The 25,841-nt window shown below is 48.5% G+C and overlaps 1 protein-coding gene across 12 annotated transcripts in view; it reads left to right on the top strand.

Moving 5' to 3' along the window:
- Positions 1–25,841, top strand: part of ZNF516 (zinc finger protein 516) — a 134,355-nt gene that overhangs the window by 47,715 nt on the left and 60,799 nt on the right. For all 12 annotated transcript variants that reach the window (XR_010131259.1, XM_063699317.1, XM_055367969.1 and 9 more), the window contains exon 2: positions 4,054–6,020. Coding sequence is in view for 11 of the 12 variants with exons in the window: in XM_063699317.1 (XP_063555387.1) it covers positions 4,211–6,020 (1,810 nt within the window). In the remaining variant the exon portion in view is untranslated. The remainder of the gene's footprint in view (positions 1–4,053; positions 6,021–25,841) is intronic.

The raw sequence follows: 25,841 nt of genomic DNA, 5'->3' as shown, positions 1-25,841 counted from the left end.
ACCGCCGACATCCCAATAATCCTCCTAATTGGGGCGGCCGCCCATGGCGTGTTTTGAAGTTGGAAGCTCTGAGGACAGCATTCTTGTTCTTTTTTTGGAAGGGATGCCCTTGTCTTAAATAGCAATTTTTGCCTGCAGCTAAAAAGAATGATTACAGAGATCTTTTGATTTGGCCACTGAGTAACCCCTTAGGAGAGTTCGTTGCAGGGAATTAATTTTTGACTGTTTCTTTAAAGTTTGGGAAACTTTGCTGGTCAACTGTGGACATCAGGAGGGGATCACTTAATGGACACCTGGGCAGAGGCAGCTTTGCTCACGTGTCCTTAAGATAATGGCGGTTTGGGCTTAACTTGGTTACTGTCTCAGCACTTTTTCTATTTCTACATTTATGTATCTTTCCCTTCACAATGTTCTTAAGTCTAAAAACACATCCTGTGCAGTTCTCACAGGGATTTACAGCAGGGCTTATTTTTGAAAGATGGGACAGGCGGAGAGGTAGTGAGCAGGAAATAGGAGAGAAGGAAGAGCTTGCTTTGTTGATCGCAGAGCATCGTGGATGCTCCTCCTTGAACGTCTGCCTGTAAATTGCAGGGCTCTGCAAGTTTCGGAGAAAGCTTTTAAGTGAGTTTAAGGAAATGGAGACTGCATTCTCTAGTCACCGGGTGCCTAAGGGCCAGGGTTCAGGCTCTAGCTAGGGCGGGGGTACCGGGGAGTCAAGGCTGTGCAAGGATAGGATGGGTCCGATGCTGGCACAAAGGCCTTTCAGATGTACAAGGGCCACGCTCCTTGATACTGTGCCATCTTCCGCTCAGCCGTGGTCATGGCCCAGGATGCCGAGGCTGTGCTGCTGAGCTGGGCTAGATGGGGCTGTATTTGGGGGCTCTGGTGATCCACGAGTGAGAGTGTCTGTATTTCCCCAGCACTCCTGGAAGGTACCTGCAGGGCAGGAAGCTGCCTGGGATGAGAAGAGGGGCCTAAGTGCCAGGTGTGTGTTTGCCTGGATGTCCCTGGGGTCTGGATGCTGTGGGCTCTGAGGGGGTCACTGGATTTTATAGAAGGAGGCATTTGCAAGGGGCTTCGGTGACATGTGGCTTCTTCTTATTGTTTCTCTGTGCCTGACAGAGGAGGGGACGAGTTGAGGGCGCGAAGGACGCGCCTAGAAAGGCATGTGGCTGGTGACTGGGAGCATGAGGGCTGGGACCAGGGTTCCCAACTGCACGTGTACACTTTGTGCTGAATGCCCTGTGTTGGCCATGACCCTGTGACCTGCACGCTGACGGGTGCACAGCTGCTGGCACACAGCTGGCTGGCACAGAGGCCGCTTCTCTGGGCGCAGACCCCAGGAGCTGCTGCTCTGAAAGAAGGCAGGAGCTGATAGCCCTAGAGCACAGGGTTTTGGTGATTGCTGTGAGTCTTTGCACAGAACAAATCTCCTTTTGCTTCATGCTGCACTCGAGGGCTGTCTCTTACGGCCCTGACCAGGCCTGGGCTCATCCTGGGTGAATCCTGTCTTCGGAGCTGGCTTCTGGCGGTTGAATTCTCTCGAACTGGAGAAGTGTCTTGACATTTAACATCCTTTATAGACAAACGTTGGAGGTCCAGGGGAGTCTGTATAATTATTTCAGAGCCACCAATTTCCAGGATTTTAGTTGTTTTTCTTTTCTTCTCTGTAAACGTATTTTCTATATGATTGTTCGCACTTGTAAGGTTTTTATACCACATCCAGTCACTAAGTTAGATATAAATAGTGTGTTTCATTCATACTTTGAATATCAGATTCAGCATTTTTGTGGGGGAGTGAACTGGGGCCTGGGGAAGGACGAGGCTTTCCTGTGAATCACTTGCCTTGTAAAATCGTCATAAATCATTACACAGCCATCCACAATGAGTGCCAAGACCAAAATCATTTAAATTAGCTTGGAGTAAAAGGTCATTAAGAAATCTTCCTGGTAAGCTTATTTACTTCTCCAGTTTTGGGGGAAGTTTTAATGTTTTTTTTTTTTTTTTTTGGAGATGGAGTCTTGCTCTGTCACCCAGGCTGGGGTGCAGTAGCATGATCTCAGCTCACTGCAACCTCCCTCTCCCGGGTTCAAGCGATGCTCCTGCCTCAGCCTCCCGAGTAGGTGGGACTACAGGTGCGCACCACCATGCCTGGCTAATTGTTGTTTTTTATTGGAGCAAGTGGGTTTTGGCTCCTCTGGGTGGGCATCTCTCTCGTGCCTGCTCTGTTGCATGCTCTGCTGGGTGCGTCCCTGGAGGAAGGAGCAGAACCTTTGTGTTGCTGCTTTTCATTTGCTGCTGAGGCTGCGCGTGTTTCCTTAGGCGCCTCCAAAGCGGGGCTTTCTGGAAAGACATTGCGAAGCCTGTAATTCTTGATAAGGTTTCTACCTGGCGCTGTATTTGCTTGTGAGAGGGCACAGCATGGGGTCTGTCTTTTCAGAAGGCTCCTGTCTTGCTGTTATCTGGGCCCTCGGGAGTTGAAGTATTAATACAAAATGCTCAGAATCCCCGACCCCCGTGGGGGAGGTATGGGGACACTCTTGACACCGACACTGATTTTTTAGCTCATGCCCCTTCACCCCCTCAGGTCTATTATCAGTATTCTTTTCTGTGTCCCATCTGCTTCCGTGAAAACCTGGGAGGCTGCAAAACTCGGAGCAAACAGGGAGCTGCCACCCCAGGTCTTTCCGTGGGCGGCCCTGTCATCTTTGCATGGAAGCTGTGTGTTAATGTGTTGTGTGCTTCCCAGCCGGAAATATGGAGCTGCTTTGGGTTTTATAGATGTTTAAGCAGGAGTTCTTAGTGTGTGTGAGATTGTAGGCTTATACAAACACGCTTCCTTTCTATGCAAAACCACTTGGGTTTTCAGAACATGGCCCATCTGGGTGCCTCTCTGTGCAGGTCTGGAGCCGGCCCCAGAAGGGAGACCCTCTCTGGACCCTTGGAAGCAGGAAATGGATTTGTTCTATGCAGAAATGAGCAGATGAGCAGAGCCTGTCCCCGGGGAGTTGTCTGTGCAGCCCCTCCCTCTTGAACACTCAGACGCTGACCTGAGAGACTCGACATCTCTCACATCCTTTCTAACTGGCTCATCGTTCTGCTGCTTTACCTTACTTACCCTGTGTCAGGTGCGATTCCTGTTTTTACTGAAGAGTTGCTTTTCTCCTTGCACCATTTAGGCCTCTTTGGTTGGATACAAGCATTTTGATTCATGCATCCCCCGTCCTTGGTGGGGGCCTGTTCTGTGCTGGACACAGCTACTCTCTGGCAGGCTGCCCTTTGCCTGTGTGCCTGGAGGGAGTGGGCCTCTGCCCTCCTCACCCTCTGGTGGGTGGGATGGGCATGTAGGTGGCAGCCATGCAGGGTGGTTGATGCTCATTGTTTTCAGGCTTGGGCACAATCTCTAGGAGCAGACCCAGCCTCACTAGGAGGATGCTGTGGCTTCACCACACAGCCTAGGTGTGTTGCGGGCTGTGCCATCTTGCGGTGTGTGTCCATGGTAGAATGTCCTGCACAGGGACGAAATCGCCTAACAATGCATTTCTCAGCTCGTATCCCATTGACTAAGTGGCACGTGACTGTGTGTGTGAAGTGCCATCAACTGTTGTCACCACCTGTGCAGCTCACCTTCCATCAGCCCAGGAACTTGGCCCCTGTTCTTATTCCTGCCCTTTTCCTAAACCTTGCTTTCCTCTGTCCCTAATTCCCACATGGTCTTGCTAAGTAGCTTGTATTCCTCACACTCCTACACACTCTGGTACTACAATCTCTCCTAAAGATTTGATACCTTATTGGGAAAGGAAAATTATTTTGGTGCACAATCATTAACATTTATGTTAATCATTTAACATAATTCATTATTGATAATTAAGTGATACTGATTTTTTACTAAGGCAAGCAGCTGCTCTCGCCTCTGTGTGAAGTGTTGTTGGTGCCGCTTTTCTTAATGTGGGTTGGATGGGTATGTTTTGGGGAACATGTGGGGGTTCCCGCAGCCATGCCTGTGCCCTCTTAGCCAGGAGCTTTGCTGATGATGTTCCATCTCTGTTTCAGGTGCTGGCTGCCAGCTGCTGCGCCCCCCATGTAGAAGGTGCACCTCCTGGGAGCAGGCACGTCTTTTGGCTCTTCTGACCATGGAGAGATAGGACGGTCCCTGCAGCCCGCGCGACAGAAAGCTGTGCCGCCACCACCGGCCGCGCCCATCCTTCGGATGGATCGCAGCAGAGAGGCCGAGATGGAGCTGAGGCGAGGCCCCAGCCCCACCAGGGCCGGCCGGGGCCACGAGGTGGATGGGGACAAGACTACCTGCCACACCTGCTGCATCTGCGGCAAGAGCTTCCCCTTCCAGAGCTCGCTTTCGCAGCACATGCGCAAGCACACGGGCGAGAAGCCCTACAAGTGTCCCTACTGCGACCACCGGGCTTCCCAGAAGGGCAACCTGAAGATTCACATCCGGAGCCACCGCACGGGGACTCTGATTCAGGGACACGAGCCGGAGGCGGGCGAGGCGCCGCTGGGTGAGATGCGCGCCTCCGAGGGCCTGGACGCCTGCGCCAGCCCCACCAAGAGCGCCTCGGCCTGCAACCGGCTGCTGAACGGGGCCTCGCAGGCCGACGGCGCCAGGGTCCTGAACGGGGCCTCGCAGGCCGACAGCGGCAGAGTCCTGCTGCGGAGCAGCAAGAAGGGGGCAGAGGGGTCCGCATGCGCCCCGGGGGAGGCCAAGGCAGCGGCCCAGTGCTCCTTCTGCAAGAGCCAGTTCGAGCGTAAGAAGGACCTGGAAATGCACGTGCACCAGGCGCACAAGCCGTTCAAGTGCAGGCTGTGCAGCTACGCGACGCTGCGGGAGGAGTCGCTGCTGAGCCACATCGAGAGGGACCACATCACCGCGCAGGGACCCGGCAGCGGCGAGGCCTGCGTGGAGAACGGCAAGCCCGAGCTGAGCCCCGGGGAGTTCCCGTGCGAGGTGTGTGGCCAGGCCTTCAGCCAGACCTGGTTCCTGAAGGCGCACATGAAGAAGCACCGGGGCTCCTTCGACCATGGCTGCCACATCTGCGGCCGTAGGTTCAAGGAGCCCTGGTTCCTGAAGAACCACATGAAGGCGCACGGCCCCAAGACGGGCAGCAAGAACAGGCCCAAGAGTGAGCTGGACCCCATCGCCACCATCAACAACGTGGTCCAGGAGGAGGTGATCGTCGCCGGCCTGAGCCTCTACGAGGTCTGCGCCAAGTGCGGGAACCTGTTTACAAACCTGGACAGCTTGAACGCCCACAACGCCATCCACCGCAGGGTCGAGGCCAGCCGCACGCGCGCCCCGGCCGAGGAGGGGGCGGAGGGGCCCCCGGACACTAAGCAGTTCTTCCTCCAGTGCCTGAACCTGAGGCCGTCGGCGGCCGGCGACTCGTGCCCTGGCACGCAGGCCGGACGGCGGGTGGCTGAGCTGGACCCGGTCAACAGCTACCAGGCCTGGCAGCTGGCCACGCGGGGTAAGGTGGCCGAGCCGGCCGAGTACCTCAAGTACGGGGCCTGGGACGAGGCGCTGGCCGGGGACGTGGCCTTCGACAAGGACAGGCGCGAGTACGTCCTGGTGAGCCAGGAGAAGCGCAAGCGTGAGCAGGATGCACCAGCCGCGCAGGGGCCCCCGCGGAAGCGCGCGAGTGGGCCTGGGGACCCCGCGCCCGCCGGCCACCTCGATCCCCGCTCGGCCGCGCGCCCCAACCGCAGGGCCGCAGCCACCACCGGCCAGGGCAAGTCCTCCGAGTGCTTCGAGTGCGGCAAGATCTTCCGCACTTATCATCAGATGGTGCTGCACTCGCGCGTGCATCGCCGCGCGCGCCGCGACAGGGACAGTGACGGGGACAGGGCGGCGCGGGCCCGCTGCGGATCACTCAGTGAGGGTGACTCGGCCTCCCAGCCCAGCAGCCCTGGCTCCGCCTGTGCCGCTGCCGACTCCCCGGGCTCTGGCCTGGCCGACGAGGCTGCCGAAGACAGTGGTGAGGAGGGCGCCCCTGAACCTGCACCAGGTGAGCAAGTGTACCCAGGTGGCCTGGGTGCTGGGATCCCAGGCTCAGGGGGTTCCTGGTAAACGTATACTCAGGTAGCCTCGCTCATTAGCCCCTTACCCGGTGGCCCCTTACTCAGCTAGGCCTATGCTCAGGTAACCCTGGGACTTGGGACTCCACACCCGGGCGGCCTTGTGCCCTTGCCCAGGGTCCCTGTGCCCAGGTGGCCCCACACCCAGGAATCTGTCCCCAGTATGGATCTGGAACTGGCACTGTGGAGTGCAGACACAGACACCCATCAGCTCCCCTTGGAGCCCCTTTCAGTGTTTGCATACACTCACACCTTTGATCTCTAGGGTTGATGGTCTCACCTAAGCATCTGTAATCCTAATTTCTGAGCAAAGAACACCATCATGGATCCCTTCTGAGACATTCACCCCCTTCTTTTTCTGCTTCAGACCCAGTTCTCACCATACGATGTATGCGCGTGTGCGCGCGCACACACACACACACACACACACACACACACACTTTCCTCCACTCCAGCTGGGTAGAAGACTATCTTCAAATTGGCGTGCAGTTATAATTAATCTTCTTGGATTCAAGTAACCCTGTGGTTTAGAGACAGTTAATTGGAACAGATTACTTTTCACATAGCCATGTAAATATTTAAAGATGCTTGGCCAACTTTGTTTTCATAATTCTCCTACTTTCTATAAATTTTAAACATTTTGATATTTCTTTTATTATTTTTTGCTTTGCATAATTGTTTTAAGTGGAAAGTGGTGTTTCAGTTAGAGAACTTGCATGTTTCTCCACAAAGCCAAAGATGTTTTTCCCTTCTCTGCAACGGCGTTACTGACTGTTGCTTTTTACCTGGACTTTTAAGAGTGATAGAAATCCAAGCCCGGGGCAGGGCTGTTTATATTCTGTGGTGAAGAAGATGACTGCTGTGGTGTATTATTTCACAACAAAACAGAAGACCGTGTCATTTTTCCTTATTAGAGATTTGGCCAAACCTGGACAGAGTTTATTACCGTCTTACACAGTGTGTTATGTGAGGGTCTGTTACACTGAAATGCATATTGAGTCAACAAAGATGTAGAAGGCAAGTCTTTTCTCCCTTAGCAAAACTTGTGTTGAATCCACGCACAGGTTATGAGTGTATACATAGATAAATGACTTTTCAGTAATGCGTATTTTAACTTCGCGTTTCTTAGTCATTGGTCCCCGTGGGAGGAGCAGGAGGACATGGTCTTCTCTGAAAATGCTGTGCTCATTCAATGAACACTTTTGGATTCTGTGAATAATTTGTCATGTGAAACCGGGTTGACCCCATTGTGACCCCTGGTTGACTTCTTTTAAGTTTATTTCTCGGTGTTCTTTTTTTATTTTTATAAATACAGATTTTACTGGTTATGTTCCAGTAATACTCTGTCTACTTTTTGGAGCACATGCTGGACAAAATATTGGGCTAGCACTATGGGTTTTTTTTCTTTTCACTTTTAAGAGAAATATTCTTAATATTTGGAAAAGCTCTTGGGCCTCACTCACCCCATTGATTATGATGGTGGTCACCTGATTCATAGTAAGCTAATCCAGTAGTGCTTTTAGAAATCAAGAAGTTGGAAAGATCAAATGATTCCCATCATAAATTGGAAGGTACTCTTTTTTCTTTTCAGGCTCATTAAATTTTAGAGACTACTGTTTATGTCTTAAAGACATTATATATATTTTTCTCTATGTGTAACTTTTTGAGAAAGTTAATACAGACCTCAGCTGATTGTATAACAAGACATGTATCATAGTTGAATGTAACAAACAGTTGGTGATAGAATAAATAGGATATTTCAGCTTATTGAGAGAGGACAGAAATTTATGGCTCGACAGAGGCGTAAAACATGGAAGAGCCCTGTAGGCGTATGTGGGTCACTTTCCGTAATCCCAAAGGACAGTATCTTTCTATGTAAAAACACCAACTTTTCACTCACAACAGCTGCCTTTAATGGTCTAGTGTAGGAACAAATTACTAATTCATGGATATTCTTTAAGGAGAGAGAGACCGTGTTCCATTGATTTAGCTACTCTCAAAACACTGTGATTTGTGGGATTTGGCCCAGGTCTTTCACAGGGCTAGCTTGGAAAAGAAACTGGGTATTTTGAATCTCATATTTAAATCTGCAGCATTCCTTTCTTTTTCTGAAAAAATACACACAACTTTGGAAAATGCTTGCCTTTCCTGTTACTAAAAAGATTACTTAGTTCTTTAAGCATTAGGTTATTTTAAATTCTCATAGAACTCTGATGGGATGATTGGTTAACACTGCTAGAGCGGCTGTGTGGGAATTGAGGAACGAAAGATCAGAGTGGTTCTTACAAGCAGCAGCCAGCCTGCCTGTGGGAGCACAGTTGAAATTAGAATTCAGATCTATGCGACCATTCCAGTAATACCCAGTTGTGCCATAATTTTGCCCGAACATTTTCTTTGACATCTGGGAATTGATTTGAATGCTGTTTCTGGATCTGGAAATAATTTGCATTATTAGATTAACTGAAAGAAACTCCTGTCCTTTTTTTTTTTATGGAACATGTTTCGTCAGTTGAATGTTGCCATCTATTCCTCTGGAAAGTTCTGATATTCATGTTACTTTTATCCCCACATAAGACTTGGTCACAGCAGCTCTTGTTATTGACTTAAAATAGTAGAAGTGCAAAATTATGGAAAAAAAGTCAGTCATTGGGACTATGTTACTAGATTTAAATCCTCCACTGAGAAAGAGACGTGGCATGGACAGAAAGTCCACTTTTGGACTTCATAAAAAGTTAATATTTTTAGTACGAAAGAGAGGTGAAAGGGCATCTAATTGGAGTTTGTAAAAATCAACATTTCCAACATTCCCAAACACAAGTAGGCTCAGGGAGCTTAGAAACCATCACTAAGGAAAAATGAATATTGCTTTGCAAGGAGACATACAAACCTTCAGTGTATGGGCCAAAATAGAATTCTGCTCAGAAAGCATTTAGGCGACTCAGGAATAACAGAAGCATGCAGAGAGGCTGCACATCTCTGGAAGATTTGCTGTCAGAGTTTGTGCCATCCTGAGAAGTGCCTGGACTGGGATGCCTGGTGCCCAGGCCATGGCGGATGCTCTGAGGTGCTCGTAATGCACAAGCGGTGCCCCGCTGAGCTGCATATCATTCAAGACTAATTTCACTACTCCCGCTTTTCACCATTTCTTGTCATGCTGATATCTGTCATGTAAAATCCATACTCCATCCTGTTGAATCCACCCTCACTTTTTAGATACTCACTGCGACTCAATAGAAGGGACACCCTCAAGTTTTAGAGGACGTTGTGGGAAGTTACAAGTACAATTGGCCCTGTGTATCTGTGGATTCCACATCTTTGGATTCAACCAACCACAGCCTGAAAATATTAAAGAAAAATAGATGTTTATATCTGTACTGAACATATACAGGCTTTTTTTTTGTTATTATTCCCTAAACAACACAGCAGAATTTATAGAGCATTTACATTGCATTATTATAAGTAATCTAGAGATGATTTACAGTGTACGGGAGGATGTGCGTGGGTTACACGCAGGCATTTACACCAGGGACTTGAGCATCCTGGATTTTGGTATCGGGGAGTCCTGGAATCAGTCACCCCTGTCCCACAAGGGACCATTGTGTTTAACTGTTTTTGATCAACATAATGGCAAATTGTATGACTCAATAGAATAAAAAAAGTGCTTAGAACAAGTGCCTTGGTATTATATGCAATTTGAAGAATCAAGGAAAGAGTCTTCAAAGAAAAAAAAAATATGGTCAAGGGAAGGAAAGGTAATTAAAGGAGAAAATGGATCTACCTTCAGAGCGTCTCACGTTTCCCGTCCCCTCGCTGGCTGCCTCCCTGCCGCCCAGCAGCCCCGTCCTCAGGGCCCATCTTCTTTCCACTGTCACCAGCCGCACTGAGGCTTTTGCTGTAAGGTGTTTGCTGAGCACGTGCTTGGAGGCTGGCTGGCTGTCCATGAGGAAGGCCAGGCTGCAGTCATGCGGCTGGGCACAGAGGTTCAACAACTGTCCTTCTTTCTTTCTAATAGAACACAGACAGCAATTAGAATAGCTTAGGGAGGGTGAGAGACGGTATGTTTATGTGTGTGTGTGTGTGTGTGTGTGTGTGTTTTAGACAGGTCTTGCTCTGTCACCCAGGCTGGAGTGCAGTGGCACAATCTCAGCTCCCTGCAACCTCCGCCTCCCGGGCTCAAGCCATCCTTTCACCTCAGCCTCCAGAGCAGCTAGGACTACAGGCGGTCACCACCACACGTGGCTAATTTTCGTATTTTTTTTGGTAGACATGGGGTTTTGCCATGTTGTCCAGGGTGATCTTGAACTCCTGGGCTCAAGCAATCCACCCGCCTCAGCCTCCCAGAGTGCTGGGATTCCAGGTGTGAGCCACTGCACCTGGCCTGGAGGATGTGTTTTTATGTGTTCACCCGTTGAAACAGCATTGAGGGTGAATTTGGCCAGCGGAAGGGAGAATGGAATGAGGGGGTGAGCTGGGAGGGGTGTTTGCCTGTGCGGCCAAGCCTGCTGGGTGTGGGCAGCCTTTATATGGTACTTCTTCTAAGCGTTTCTTCAAGGTAGAGCAGGAGGAGCTCTCACAATGTCTTCGCGCACTGACCTTGCAGCCGAATCCACTCGCGATGCTGAGTCTCTCGGGGACTCAGCGGTGTCCTGGCTTGGACGCAACGCGGGCAAAGCTCTCTCTGAAGCCAAGTCATGGGTTGGGAGGAGCGCTTGTCCTCACACAGTGTTCATCATGGGTCCCACGAGAGGCTCAAAATGATTCAAAGAAAGAGGTTGTGGACCAAGGAGGAGAGAAAAGGAGTGAAGTGCGTTGATCAAGGGAAGTCGAAGTGTAGGCAGGAAATAGCATCCAGTTCAGCTGGGGGAAGGAAAGCACGCACGGCTGGGAACAATTTCATGGCAAACACCACTCCATGGCCTGGAGCTGTGGGATGTCCTCATTCTGAGGGGGTCTTGGTGGCATTGGGGCCCTCTATTAAACAGGAGCTTGCAGAATGGGTAAAGGTAAAAACCAGAAGGCCAGCCCCCCTTAGTATCCAGACAGGTTCACTCGCCCGGGCTCTGCCCAGTTCCTTTGTCGTGCCACAGCCCCAGGCTCATCTTGCATAATATCTAATAAATGTTCACACATAGACTGCTCTGTTCCTCCTGAAGTGCAGGGGTGACAGGCCGTCCTGAAGTCAGGTGCCCCCAAAAAGAGCTGCTGTCTGCCATGTGGCCCGTGCCAGGCCTGACAGGGCTCCCTGGGGTGTTTTCCTTAACCAAAATGAGCCATAGAACATCCAGAGAACAAAACCAGAGTGGGATCTGGTGAGACAAATTCAGAAGAACGGACACCGAGGTCAGGAAGCTGCAGGCCGATTGCAGGCTTTGGAAGAGCTGGCACAGTGTGCCCTGCAGAGGGCTCCCCAGGGCTCTACCTGGAGAGAAGACATCCTCCGTGACTTTACCCTGTACGGAGTTCTGAGGAGTTTCTTTCGTTGGGAGTAAAGTATGAGTTGGAAAACCCTGATATTAAATTCTTGTTTAGTATAAAAATGCAGCAGTGTTCTTCCAGAAAAATATTCAGATGTAGTTGACAGTCACATGCAGAATGCCTTGTGATGTAGTCAGCATCTTAGCAACCAGAGCCCACTCTTAATCCGTGCTCCCGCACACATGAACACGACGGTGATTGTTCACAGGGCCCTGGGTGTCCTCATGTGCTTTCCGAGTTATCAGAGGAAGATTAAATTACGAGGAGAATAGTGTCTCCTAAATACGTTTTATTGTATTCTGATTCTTTCAGCGTTGATAATCTATGCATGGCATGCATGCTGATATTTGCTTGAACAGAGTGCTACATTTTCTGACCTTCCAGAATGAATTTATTAGACTGTGAAAGGCGTTAGACTCCAGAGATTATACTCCGGGGCTTTCTTCCCGCCACTGAGAAATACATGTGGGATGTATGTACTTGGTACCGTGAAACAAACATCAGGCAGACATTTTGGTTTGCTAGGAAAATTCAAACACTCGACTTACCTTCTCTCTCTCTTTTAACTCAAGATAGGATCATAGAATTTTCGAGGTGGGGGGGGAACTAAGAGGTATCCATTCTATCCTCCCGTTTTATCAGTAAGGAAACCGGGGCACAGGGCAGGCTTGGCTTTCGCCCCATGCCGAATGGTGTGTGCATTGCTCAAACACGGCGTCATTGGTGGAGGGCACATGAGCTTGTACTCAGACGTGTGGATTTTAATTCTCTTTTAGTCACCAAGTCGCAGTGTGGTATTAGAAGTTCTTCAGCCCCTGGGAATTTGCAGTGTCCTGCCTTGCAGTAGGGAGGCTGTGATTTCCACTGAAGCTGCTGTCCTCGCTCCGTTTCCTGTGTGTGCCTGGCACACTGTGGGTATCCTGCACACACACTCTTCCTGTTAGTGTCCAGCTTCCAGCCTTGGAAAGGGTCCCCTTCCTGGTGTGTCCACGAGGGGCAGGAATGCGTAATCCCAGGACGGCTCAGATTCTGCATCTGCACTTGTGCCCATGTTGTACGCAGGCCGGGATGCCCCACAGCCACAGCCGTGGTACTCTGTGCAGAAGTCCTGTGGGGTGTGCCGAGTTTCCTTCCTGCCACGTAGGAAGTTACTTAGGATAGACATTGAGTGATGTTCACTGAAAGAGAAGTTCGTGATATTCTCGGACTCCAGAGCCAGTGGATGCGTTTACAGATTCTTATTGGATGGAACAGTTTTCAGCCTTTTCTCTCTTTGCCTCATATGCTAAACTTCTTTACTTTAATTCTCCTTTCCCTGCTAGATTTAGCATTTTCCAGTCTGCAGGAGGGGTAGTGCTGGATACGACTTTCAGCCCCGAACCTGTTGGGTGAATGTCATTGTTGCTGTGTCGTGAAGAAGTGGCGCTCGGTTCTCCCAGGTGTGACTTAAACTTGTTTCTCTGGCTTGAAATGGAAGGGTTCCTTTTTGTAGATTTCATCTATCAATAGTGAACAGAAATGCCTGAATTTGGTTCTTGCACCCCGTTCCCGTGAGATAGGGCAGATATCTCATGGACCAGGCAGGATCGCTTCTGGTAAAGAGGGAGGTCTGATTCCACTCCGAGCCGTCAGTTCCTGACCAGCTGGAAGAACGGACAGCAACGGCCGGAGCAGCAGGTGCTGGGTTGGGTCAGGCGTTGCCGAGGGCTTGGTGCACCTGTGAGAAAAGGTGCTGGCGGTCGTGGTGGGGTTTCCCGGCCAGGAGAGGTGTGATGCCATGGAGCGGTGTGCACCCCTGTGGAGCTGGGGACGTGGCACTGTGAGATGATGCCTTGCTGCTGAGCTGTCTGGGAGATTCCAGTCATTCCGACTGATGATTCTGCACCTGCCTGTGTTGGTTGTGTTGTCGCCCTCCTGTATCCGTGATGTGCTGTGTCTAAGCCCATCCATTCTCGATTCTTCACTAGGCGTTTGCTTAACGCACAGATTCCCACCCTTCTGCTCAGCCCTTTGGTGTTCCTCCTTGCAAGCTGCGGTGGCTCCCAGCTCCACATGCGTTTCAGCTCTGGCACCTGCCCGTCTTCTCCTCTCTCCACCTTGCTGTGCCCCAGATGCTATGCCCAGACTCAAGGCTCCCATGTCTCCTCCACAAGGCCTGAGCGTGCAGCTGTGGTACGGCACCCAGGGTGGAATGCAAACCTGGGCCTCAGGCTGGCCCCATTCCTCCCTGTTGCGTGGACACATTCTTTTCAGGCAGGATGACCCTCTCTGTCCCCAGCACTCGCCTTGCGTCGGGCATCCTCACATTGCCATCTCATTGAAGACGGGCCAGACCTGCTTTTTCTTGAGGGCCCCGCAGGACTCACGCTGAGAACAGTGGCTGGAGCTGCACCTTGATGAATTCCGTTCTTCAGAGTTGACAGCGAACTGCATGGAGAAATGTTGTATTCGGGAGTGGGTAGTTTTGCCCAGGAGTACTCAGCGCTCAGTGGTGCTTTTTACTGGATGTCTAGACTCTAGAGGTCTTCCTGTCTGATAACAGAAACAGCGATGAACAGCAGTCACAGCAGAGGCTGGCCTTACAGTTAGTATTTAATGGGAGCATCTCAGAAGCCTACAGAGTCTTCAATGGAAAGTGCTGCATGTGTGGATTTCAGTGCCATTGCCACTCAGGATGTGTGGACTCAGGACGTGCAGCCAGGTGTCGCTTTTGGTGTTGTCAGACTCAGTGGAGTGAGGATTTGGGGAGGTCGCCTTCTTCCCTTCTTCTGGCCCTACATGCCTCGTGTTGGAGCCGTGGCTTGGAGTTGCTGTGTCTGGGGCCTTTGTTACTGATCTGTGGTTACTGTGGACGAGGAGCAGAAGTTGGCTAAGCCCCTTCCCGTAGAGAGTGATGCTAACATCGAGTGACCCTGGGCATGGGGTCCTGCCTGGGCCCCGGACTGTCACGGCAGGCTTCCTAGAGAGAGGTTGGTCAGGCCACTGGATGGTTTCCCACCTCAGTACAGAGGGCCGTGGGCCTGATGGCCTTTGGAGGCCAGAGGATGTGGGAAGATCCATGAGTTTCATTGGCGCTGGGGCCCAGAGAGTGGGACTGTAGGCTCTGGAGTCCCATCTGGGGCTGCTCTCCACTGAGCTCCAGCACACAGGGCTCAGGTGACACAGAAGAGTGAGCTGTCAAGGACACAGTTGAGTGCGTGGTCTCTGTTTCAGCTCAGGTGAGGTGATGGGCCTGGTAAGCAGGTAGTGACGGTGCTGGCCCTTTGCACAACATTGGCATTGAAGGCAGAGGCCGATGGGGTGAGAAGGTAGCAGTGGTGCTGGTGCTTTGCATGGTGTTGGCACGGAAGGCAGAGACCTGTGGGGAGAGCAGGTAATGACAGTACTGAGGCTTTCCACAGCATGAGCACTCAAGGCAGAGGCCTATGGGGTGAGCAGGTATCGATGGTGCTGGTGCTTTGCACAGTGTTGGTGCCGAAGGCAGAGGCTGCGGAGGAGGGCAGGTGCTGGAGGACTGGCCGTCCCATTGCTTGAGGAGTGCGTGGGCGCCGCATTTTGAGGACCTCTAGATAGAGCCCAAAGCCTGTCCTTTCCTTAAGGAGTCCTTCCTTGTTCAACTGGTGACATCTGCAGAGACTATCTCCAAAGCTTCTCATCCACGGGAACTTTGCCATTGGCCCTGGCATTGGTGGCTGCTTAGAATAGCAGACCCTGTCCTGTTCCCGCCAGGGCAGCGGTGAGCGGGGCCGCCTGAGCGCACCTGGAGGCGGAATGCATGGGGCACCGCTGGTGCACTGCGTGTTAGTCCATTCTTGTGTTTCTGTAAAGGAGTACCCGAGACTGGGCAATGTATAAAGAAAAGAGATTGATTTTGGCCCATGGTTCTGCAGACTGTATAAGGAGCATGGTGCCAGCATCTGCTTTCAGTGGAGCCTTAAGAAGCTTAGGATCATGGTGGAAGATCAAGGGGAGCCCATGTGTCACATGGCAAGAGTGGGAGCAAGAGAGAGAAGGGAAGGCGCCACGCACTCTGAAACCGCCAGATCTCGCGTGAACTCAGCGAGAACTCACTCGTTGTAATGAGCACCAAGCCATTTGTAAGGGACCCACCCCCATGGCCCAGACACCGCCCCTCGGGCCCCACCTCCAACAAAGGGAATCGGTCGCAACATGAGGTTTGGAGGCGGCAGATGTCCAAGCCCTGTCATGCCGGGCACAGGACCTTCCAGAGCAGCCCCTCTCTCGCTGCTTTCAGGATTGACTTCCTGGTATGACTTAGGCTCGGTTAGTTCTTAAAGGAATCTGTGGCTTGCCATTTGATTTGCATCATTCTTAGTCTGCATTTTCATCATGGGCACACTGAATTATTTCATAAGTTTAGACTTTCTTTTAAATGCTTGAAGCATTTAAGTTTTATTTGATAAGTGTTTTTTTTTGTGTGTGTGTGTCCTCGTCTCTGGCACAAGTTTGTAATTTTTCATTTGTGTGTATGTAGTTTTTCTTTTTGTGGTTCTTAGATAATTTTCTGTGTGCTGGACCTAATCTGAGGCTAGTTTTTCATGAGGGATTTGTCGGCTATTGATAGGATCCAGTATTTGCATATATAATTTGCATAAGCCTTTGCATATTAAAATGGATTGCCATTTTAGGTCTGTATTTTACTAGAATTTTAAAAAGCTAGGGATATTTGTCTCTGGATTAAAGGTTAGAAAGTAAGACTCCAGTTACTGAGATTTTACCTGATTCTGTATGCATGGTTCACGTAGCGATATCCATTTACAGGAGGCCTTGTCTCCTGCTTTCTTTACAAAGGAAGCCATTGATTTGAAAGAAGTATTTTCACAGATTAGTAAGACATTTGGGCGAACTGTTAGCTGCCAAATATGTTCCTGTATAGATGTGCCAAATCTGAGTGTTACTCATGTTCTTTCTCTTAACTCCAGAATAGTTACGTTCAGCACTATGAATAAACTCTCTTCCAAATTTAATACAATTACTGTTTTATTTAATAACCTACTTGGTTACTGAAATGTATCACTTAAAATGATAATTCCGCGGTGCCATTTGTTGAGCTGGCCATCCTATAGAAAACTTACATACATGCTTGAATCTCATATCTGAAACCTGATGGAGAATGGTAGCTGCCTTCAAAGTCATGAAATTAGGTTGTTGGTACCTATGATAATCCAGAGATTGATTCCAATATAGACATTATTGGGATAGTTTGTTCATTGGACTGGACAATTAGAGAACATTTTTGATATTGAAATGATGGCCAGGTTTCCAGTCTGACTAGTTAAATCGTGTTTCCTTTGATTTAAAATTAATCTGTGATGTCACTGGTTTTTAAAAATTGATTACTACGTGACTCATGAGAATGTGATTTTTATAGATTATTTTGGTATTAGACTAGGACATGATAGGAGTGGAATGGATTGAAATTTTTTCATTTTTAAGAAATATTACTGGGTTCTACTTTTTCAAAAATGATGGAAGATGGTAGGTCCAGGGCCATGAGGCTGAAATCAAGTCCTAAACCTTCGGAAGCATCATGGACAGATAGGGACGTGTTGGTAAGAACCTTGAAATGCAGTTAAAGGTGCCCCCAGAAGGTGGCCCAGGAAGTTCCTGAAGTTCAGGTATGAAAAAAGCAATTGGAAGATACTGGCTCGGGAATTTTCAGAAGCTCTGAACAGAAGGTTCTGGACAGGTTGTGCGTCACACCAGCAAGACAGAGTCTCTGCGGTTTCTATGGCGATAGCCTACACTCCACTTAGAAACAAATTCTTGATGTTGTTTTGAAACCTCAGTAACAAAAGGGCACCGTGTTTGCTTTTGCAGAACAGCCTGGTAGCCGTGCGGTGTCTGGCAGACATTGGATTCCTTGATACCTTTTCTGTAGCCACTGCTCGGCGCATCATTTTCCATTCTGGGTCAGAATTTCCTGGTTTTTCTTTCTCGAGTGGAAGATCTTCTTCTTTGAGTTTAAAGATCTCTTGATTTGGGGGATGCTGCTGCTGGTGGTTGTGGAAGTTTCCTGGGCAGTGTGCAGCTGTCAGTCCAGCAGGGCGTGTCTGGAATGGGGACAAGAAGCTGACCTTTCCCTGGTCACAGGGTGTCCAGGGTCACCCACACCCTCCTTTGTGCACTGCTGGCCTTGGTCATCGTCTTCCTTCACTGTGGGCACCTCTGTTCCTCCCCCTACTCCTCTTCTTACTAGAATGGGCAGAGTCAGGAGCCCAGGGGGCATCTTAGCACAAAACACCTCAGTGACCCCAGAGGCTGGGGAGCGTGGATTGCTGCATCTGGAGGCCACGGCTCTAGGTCCAGTCTCAGAGGATGCCTGAGCTTGTTGTCTTATCTGTCCCAAGTCCATGGACAGAATCCCAGGCCAGGAGGAGTCTCCATGTGCCTGCATGTGCCACTGTTGCTCCCCACACACCTGTTTCCTCCTGGGACCCTCAGGCCTTTGGCCCTGGGTGCCATCTGCATCTTTCACTTCTCAGCTCTTTCTGATGCCCTGTGCTGGGGGAGGGGCTTCCAAGACAAGACCTGAGACCCCAGACCCATCTTCTTGGCTCAGGACTCCTCATCCCCTACCAGGTGCTGCTGATCCTGTCCCCGGGAGGGAGAGGGGGAGGCAAGGCCCAACTTCCCTGGGGTCAGCCTGCATCTCGTGCTGACCTCTCTGCCCTGCCCGCTCGTCCTCCTCCTGAGCGGCCTCCTGGCCTCTGCGTGGGCTTCAGGGCTAGCTATGGCAGGAGGAGCTCCCATTTCCTGGGCTAGACCCATGCTAGGCTCCTGGTTTTAGAGTTCTGCTCGTCTTTTAGAACATCCACACATCTTTTGTGAACACCTGCACATTGCAAGGAATTCCAGATGGTGAGGAAGTGCTTGGAAAGGAGCGATCCTCCTCTGTTGACTGTCCTTACCGGCCTCACCTCTTCCTGAGAGTTTACTTCTGACCCTCCTGGGGCTTTAAAATGTATTCGCCTGTGTAAGCGTATGTGTAGATTCTTTTCTTGTTTTGGTAGGTAGTAAGCGCATTTGATGTGTCTTGTTCCTCAGCCTGCTTCCCCACGTGACAGTATGTCTCGGGAATCTCCCTGTGTGGACGGAGGGCTCTCCTCTCTTGGACTCTTTGGGAGTTCAGAGTGATCTTGTTCTATTTGCCTGTTGATCATTGTTCAGGTCCTTTCCAAATTTCATTACAAACAGTGCTGCAGTAAACATGCTGCAGTAAACATGCTGACAACACTTAGGAGGATTTCATGATGGATTTCTTTCTTTCTTTTTTTTTTTTTTGAGACAGAATCTCACTCTGTCGCCTAGGGTGGAGTACAGTGGTGCGATCTCGGCTCACTGCAACCTCTGTCTGTCAGGTTCAAGTGATTCTCCTGCCTCAGCCTCCCGATTAGCTGGGACTACAGGTGCGTGCCGCCATGCCCGGCTAATTTTTTTTTTGTATTTTTAGTAGAGACAGGGTTTCACTGTGTTGGCCAGGCTGGTCTTAAACTCCTGACCTCAGGTGATCCACACGCCGTGGCCTCCCAAAGTGCTGGGATTACAGGCCTGAGCCACTGCGCCCAGACCATGATGGATTTCTTTAAGTGAAATTGGTAGTTTCAGGAATTTGCACATTTTATATTTTGATAGGTGCTGCCTGTTTGAGTGTAATAAACCTCACATCCACCAAAAGCTTATGAGTGTGTGTGTCTCTCCATGCCCTCAATAATTCTTAGTATTATAAATTTTCTAAAATTGCCTGTATGAAACAAAAAAAGTAGTATATTGCTTTAATTTCCATTTTCTCATTTTTTTTTTTTTTGTGAGCGTAAGAGTGTTTTCGTGTTTACTGGCCATTTGTATTTCTTCCCTGATGTACTTGTCCATGAACTTTGCACATTTAAAAAATGTGTTGTCCTTTTCTTGTTAATTTATAGGAACCCTTTATATATCATGGATTTGATTCTCATGTTTTGAATACGTTCTGTTGGTTTCTCGTTTGTGTTTTACTTTATGAAGTCTTTCATTGTAGAGGTTCTGAAACATCAGAATTGTCTTTATGGTTTTTGGATTTTACGTATACTTTAGACATTCTCTACCCTACCATTAAACTATTCTCATTGATTCAATCTAGGTTGCTTCATTACATTTGCTTTATTCCACATTGTGTTAACCCATGTAAAACCTCGTATGTATTCTGCGAGGTACTTTAAACATTTTCCCATATTGATCTGGTTTTTCCAACATAATTTATTCAACAGTCAGTTGAGTGAATGTATTCTGGTAGGTTATGTTATGTTTTCTCCACTGATGTGAAGTAGTAACTTTCTCATAGACTCAATCTTTGTGTGCTTTATCTGTATTTCACATAAACCTCCAGCATAGCCCCATGAGGTGAAGGTGCCACTTGTCTCAAAACACAGATAGGAAATCTGAAGTTTAGAGGGTTAAGTAAACTTTCTCAGGATGGTTCCAGTCGTAAGTGTTGAAACCAATAATATATAATAATGTATTACGACATGCCACCAGAGTGTGAAGAGAAGGGCAGGAAGAAGGAGAAATGAAGGAACTTGCGCTGTGTTCCCGGCATTGTGCCCGTTCTCTCTCTCAGGCTCTTGTCTCCACCCTGATCCTCACCTTTGCAGTCCCTACTCAGGGCCCAGATAGCAGGACCCATGGGCTGGGACTTGGAGGTGGGATGTCTCCATAACCTGTCCATACGGAAAGGAAAGGACCCCGCCTCGGTTCCAGGATCCTTGCTTGCCTGGGAGGAGCCGCTAGGGGTCAGTGTTGTCCATCCAGAGGCCCTGTCCTGTACTGATGGGCCACTGAGGCCCTGGAGGATTGGGTTTTTGGGAGATGATGCCCGCGCTCCCTAGCTTTTTCTTCATTTCCTGTGCATAATTTCCACTCCTTCCAGTGAACTAATGATGCTGCACATAGATGAGAAATAATGTTCCTCTTTATCCATGTATATGTGTTGACATCAGCCTTTACACATTTTTTTTTGGACTCTTGCGGCTTCCTTTAAGTAATTCATTCAAATAATGTGTTTGTTTTAGAAGTTAGGGATGCCAAATTTAGTACATAAAAATACATTATTCCTGGTTAACTGTGGATTTTAGATAAACAATAAATACTTTTTAAAAAAAAGTTTTACGTATGTCCCATGCAATATTTGGGATATACTTACACTGAAGATTCGTTTGTTATTTATCTGAAAATCTGTATTTTAGATAACCGGACATGCCGTATTTGAGCTGGTGAGTGTCTTGTGAGTAAACCTTTTCTGGTAGGTTATGTTCTTTTAATGCATGGGGGAAATGTCTGGTCTTGTTGGCTGATTAAAGCCTGTTGAGCACACTCCTTTTGTTTATTACTAGATGGGAGATGTTGGCTACCTCACATCAGCAAAGGCTAGAAGAATAATTAGCTGAGGGAGAGGAGGGGAGACCCTTCAGCAGAGTTTGCTTTCTTTCTGCAGTTTACATTTGTTAATACTTTAAACACGTGGATTAGCTCTATCGAGGGTCAGAACAATGCTTGTGGAAATAGAGATTTAACAGAAAACAGAAATCACCTTCATTCTGTTTCATTTGAATTAAAAAAGTGACTGCTGGCATTTTCTAACATAGCTCTCTAAAAGTTTCTTGAATTAGGATGAAGGAACGTACTTGAGTTTGCTATGCAACATGAAGGCAGTCTTATGTTAATTTGACGTCTGAAATTCCCTGTGCTGGGGGGTTTGCCTGCTTGGCGTCGACGTCAGCTGTCAGAGCAGGAAGCTTGGTTGGGCTTGGGTATTTTTGCACGTGAATTTCTGTGTCGAGGCTCTGCTTGTGTCTCTTACCTGGACGTCGACCCCTCGTGGGTTGTCAGTGACTTGAGTGCCGCATGGGTCCATCACATTTCATTTGCTTTGTGGGACCCTGAAAAATGCAGGACAAGCTCTGGTAAGAGTTCAGGTGTTGACAAAAGACACAGCTCCGACCACGGGGCATTAGATCATCTGCCTGAGCATACCTCCTGAATTCAAAATCAAAACAGCCCCAAGAATTCCTTCGGTCGTCCTGAGACATGGGCTTCCCAGATGCGGAGAAATGTTTAGCCCTGTCAGTGGCATGTGATCTGTGGCCTGTGATTTTCACAAGAGATGGGGAATCAGTGGTCAGGATCGCACAATGTGTGAGGGTATCAGCCCTCACTGTGATGTGGTTCCTTTGGTGGACACATTTCCTCTGGCTGTAACTTGATTTTGTCTGTGCATGAGCTAGCCTTATTTAGTTTTGATTAAAAAATGCTAAGTGAATATGTGTGGAAAAAATCCGTGGCCAATCACCATTCTTTTGGGAATTCTGTGTCCTGTGCTTGCACTGTTGAAGAATTACTGGCGTATTAGTTGTAGATTCCATGGGGCAAATGGAAAAGGCGTAAAACAGTGGGCTCTTCCCATGCCTCCACCTGCAAAGCGATCTCTCACTTTTTTTTTTCTTTTTTTGAGAGATGGGTGTATAATTGATGTAGAAGGTTCTGGAACCTGGTGTGGCTCCGAGATAAGGCCCTTCCGAGTCAGGGGAGGTTGTGACTTCACCTGCCTGTTTTTCAGGGGGAACCTTTTCACCTGCGTGTGTGTTTCAGGGGGAGCCTTTTCACCTGCGTGTGTGTTTCGGGGGGGAGCCTTTTCACCTGCATGTGTTTCATGGGGGAACCTTTTCACCTGCATGTGTTTCATGGGGGAACCTTTTCACCTGCATGTGTGTTCCATGGGGGAACCTTTTCACCTGCGTGTGTTTCATGGGGGAACCTTTTCACCTGCGTGTGTTTCGGGGGAGCCTTTTCACCTGCGTGTGTGTGTTTCAGGAGGGAGCCTTTTCACCTGCGTGTGTTTCAGGGGGGAACCTTTCACCTGCGTGTGGGTGTTTCAGGGGTGAAGCCTTTTTACCTGTGTGTGTTTCGGGGGAACCTTTTCACTGGCATGTGTGTGTTTCAGGGGGGAACCTTTTTGCTTGCATGTGTGTGTTTCAGGGGGAACCTTTTCACCTGCGTGTGTTTCAGGGGTGAGCCTTATCTCCTGCCAGCTTATGTTTTGTCATGTCTTGTTGCTTAAATGGTGTTTGAGGCAAGGTACTGTCAGTTCACATTGCGGACGTATTAACGAGAACACGCAAGAAGGGCTTTGTGTTGTTTCTCTCCACACAGGAACTTCATGAACCCTAGCATTTGATCTGTGCAGCTTTTCCTTTCCTAGCTTGTAAAACTTGTGGCTGTTTTCCTTTTGGGAACGTATATGCATCCCTTCCCTTGTAAAGAACGCGTGTAAATTCTGTTGTGGATATCCGTTTTAATGGGTCTCTGTTAGATTGTGCTGCCAGCTGCAGAGTGCTTGAATCCTGGGGTCTCCGAGTGTTCCAGGTGAGAGTCCTGCGGTGTGCACAGCCCAGGGTCTCCATGCAAACTCCAGGTGGCCAGACGCATCAAGATTTAGAGTTGCGGAGTTCAGTGTGATATTGAGAGTACATCTTGTCTTCCTTTATCAGGTAAAAATGAACCGGTGACAGAAATAAATTATCTTTGCTTTTCTTAAGGATTTGTATGGAGGAGAATTAATTTAGGTGGTTTTTCTTATCTATTCCAGTTTGTCATTGTTTACGATCGGAGATTTCTTTCTAACCTGTTCTGCCCACAATATATGCAGTTTCTGCTTGTCCTATCCTCCAGATATATGGAATTCATATCTTCTCCTCCCATGCCTCCCCAGTGCCCCATGTCTGCCCCCCATCATCCCGTCCCTGCTTCTTGCCCCTTGGCTGGAGCCCTCCATTTATTTGCTTTGTGCTAGGGTATGTCTGCTTCACAACCCCTTTCTGTTTAAGTGGTGGTTTCTGGGTATCTTTTAATTCTCTACCTCTCCATAAATACAGAGTCCCACTTCTCTTATAGCCTTAGAACTGCCTCATAATCAGTCGATTTAATTCTGAGGTTGTGCTTGTTGTTTTAACTGTCTTTTGACCTATATTTCTGAATCCTACATTTAGCTTCCGGAAAGTTAGGGCAGTCACGTGTTTGCAGGTGCAGCTCTGCTCCATAGCCCGAGTGTATGAATACATGGTCATCATCCGTCAGGCCCCTGGAGACTGTGGTCTGCGTCTTACTGCCGCAGTGCAGGGAGTGCCGAGGGACCGGCCCACTCTCCACAGGCTCTTCTGCGTGGCTGTGGCAGGAGCTGTCTCCTGGTTTGCTGGGTCAGGGCCCTCTCCAGGAACAGTTTGCTGTGTCTTATTTAGTGCTTGTCCTCCACATCTCTAGCTGATGGTAGTGTCTTCCTGAATTGTAGGCAACTCTACCAAATTCCAATTGGGTGGTATTAGCATAGATAACCTGGCTGAATTTTTCTGGGATTTACCTTCACTTGCTCATGTAGCCATGGAGTTATTTAAAATAACAATAATACTCACTGGTAGTCTGGTGCATTATTTAATTTCTAAGATTAAAAACAAAAAACAAAACAAACAAAAAAAACACTTGCCTTAAAATGGCCAAAGTCATACAGTTTGATCCATGTGTGAGGCAGAGAAATTCCTGATGACTTGGGCACCAGACCCGGCCCACTGTGTGATTCAGCTCTGTGGAAACTTCTTCAGAAACTTGTCTTTGCTTTGAAAATACTTATGTTGTGGCACTTTGTACACTTTCTTACTGTAGGTAAAATCAAAGAAATGTGAGGTGTTGGCAAAACATAGGTGATACTTAGTGTAAAGTAGTGCCCTCTGTAATAGTGAAACATTTTATGAGGTTTATTTTGGGATGTTGTTCACCCATAGGACCTGCTCCCTGTGGCTTGGATGTTTTGAAAAGACTCCAGGAACTTAGTGTGGAATTCTTATGCCCCATTTCCCCTTCAAGCAAACCCTTGAGTTGTCTAGCAGGTTCTGTGGAGAGCAGGGGGAGGGACCCAGTGGCAGCTTTGCAAACACAGAACTCACGGGGGCTCAGCCCAGGCTCTGCTTTCCAGCTCTGAGACAAAGTCTGGCCTCACGGACTGGACCAGGATACCAGTTGGGACGTGGGACTTGTTCCTTAAAGCTCGAAGCCCTGGAGCAACTGCTAGCACAGCGTCTCCATCACCTAAGGCCTAGCCCGCCATGCCTCTGGCAGCCAGGACAGCAGCCTCGGAGCCTCAGCTGCGCTGCTCCTCTTGGGAGGTTTATGACTTCTGAACTTGACTTCACACCCTGTCTCTAGAGCCCTTTTCCAATATGCACCAGCCTAAACGCAGAATGACTTCCTAAGTGTAATTCATCTTGCTTTGTAAACATGTGTCAGTAGTTGACCCTGAACATACATATTGTGCATAAGAGTGGTGTTTGGGATGTATGTTGATCCTTGAGCAGGAGGCGCACACTGCATTCTAGGGCAGGAGCTGTTAGAAATTGTCCATGCCCAGGTGCTCAAGTCAGAATCACAATCATCATGGGACGTCTCCTTGTTTGTTCTCTTCCATTTCTCTCCTTTTGGGCACCACCAAAATTCATGATTTATAAAGCAAATCCATTTTTTGGTCTGTTGGTGTTTTCAAAAGACATCACTAAGGAAATTCAGTTACGCTTATTGATATTGTGGATGAAGTACCCATTCATGGACTAATCTGGGAATTTCACTACTAAGCATAAACTTTCCTGATGAAAGTGCATTTTTACTTTTGAACAGCAAGTTTATAAATACTGTTTGTTTTTTTAAAATATATATATATAGAATATGACACATTCAGGAGGTGTAACCCCTCCCCAGCCCAGCATGGCAAGGTGAAATAGAGGCTTGGGAAGCATAAACTTTTACAGCCACAGGAATTGCTTTTACCTGCAAGTTTTTTTGATCATCTGTCCTACTTAGAATTTTTTTTAAGTATCCACTGTTTTCCATGAAATAACATGCCCCACTCCCCAATTTCCACATACAAATAGTCCTGAGAATAGTGTATATATATACCTAAAATGAGCAGCGTGGTTGACTTTGCTCCTTATAGTCTAGTACTTTACTGATTTTAGCAGTTTGACAAATGACCTTCCTGGAATTCAGTGTATGGTAAGATGACCTTTACAGAAATAAGCAAAAAATAGAGACAGCAATGAGGGCCGGGGGCAGAGAGCAGATTTTGCGCCAGAGGGTGAGAAGGACACTGGAGGAGTTTGGATGGTCAAGTAGACATCACAGATTTGGACAATGAGCATCTGCAGTGCTACACCTTTTACACCATCTCCAGCTGCTTACTT

The sequence above is a fragment of the Gorilla gorilla genome, chromosome 17, assembly GCF_029281585.2.
Source record: "Gorilla gorilla gorilla isolate KB3781 chromosome 17, NHGRI_mGorGor1-v2.1_pri, whole genome shotgun sequence".
NCBI classification, from domain to species: Eukaryota; Metazoa; Chordata; class Mammalia; order Primates; family Hominidae; genus Gorilla; species Gorilla gorilla.
Note: the sequence above shows the minus strand (reverse complement) of the source record. Positions and strands in the feature narration are given on the sequence as shown.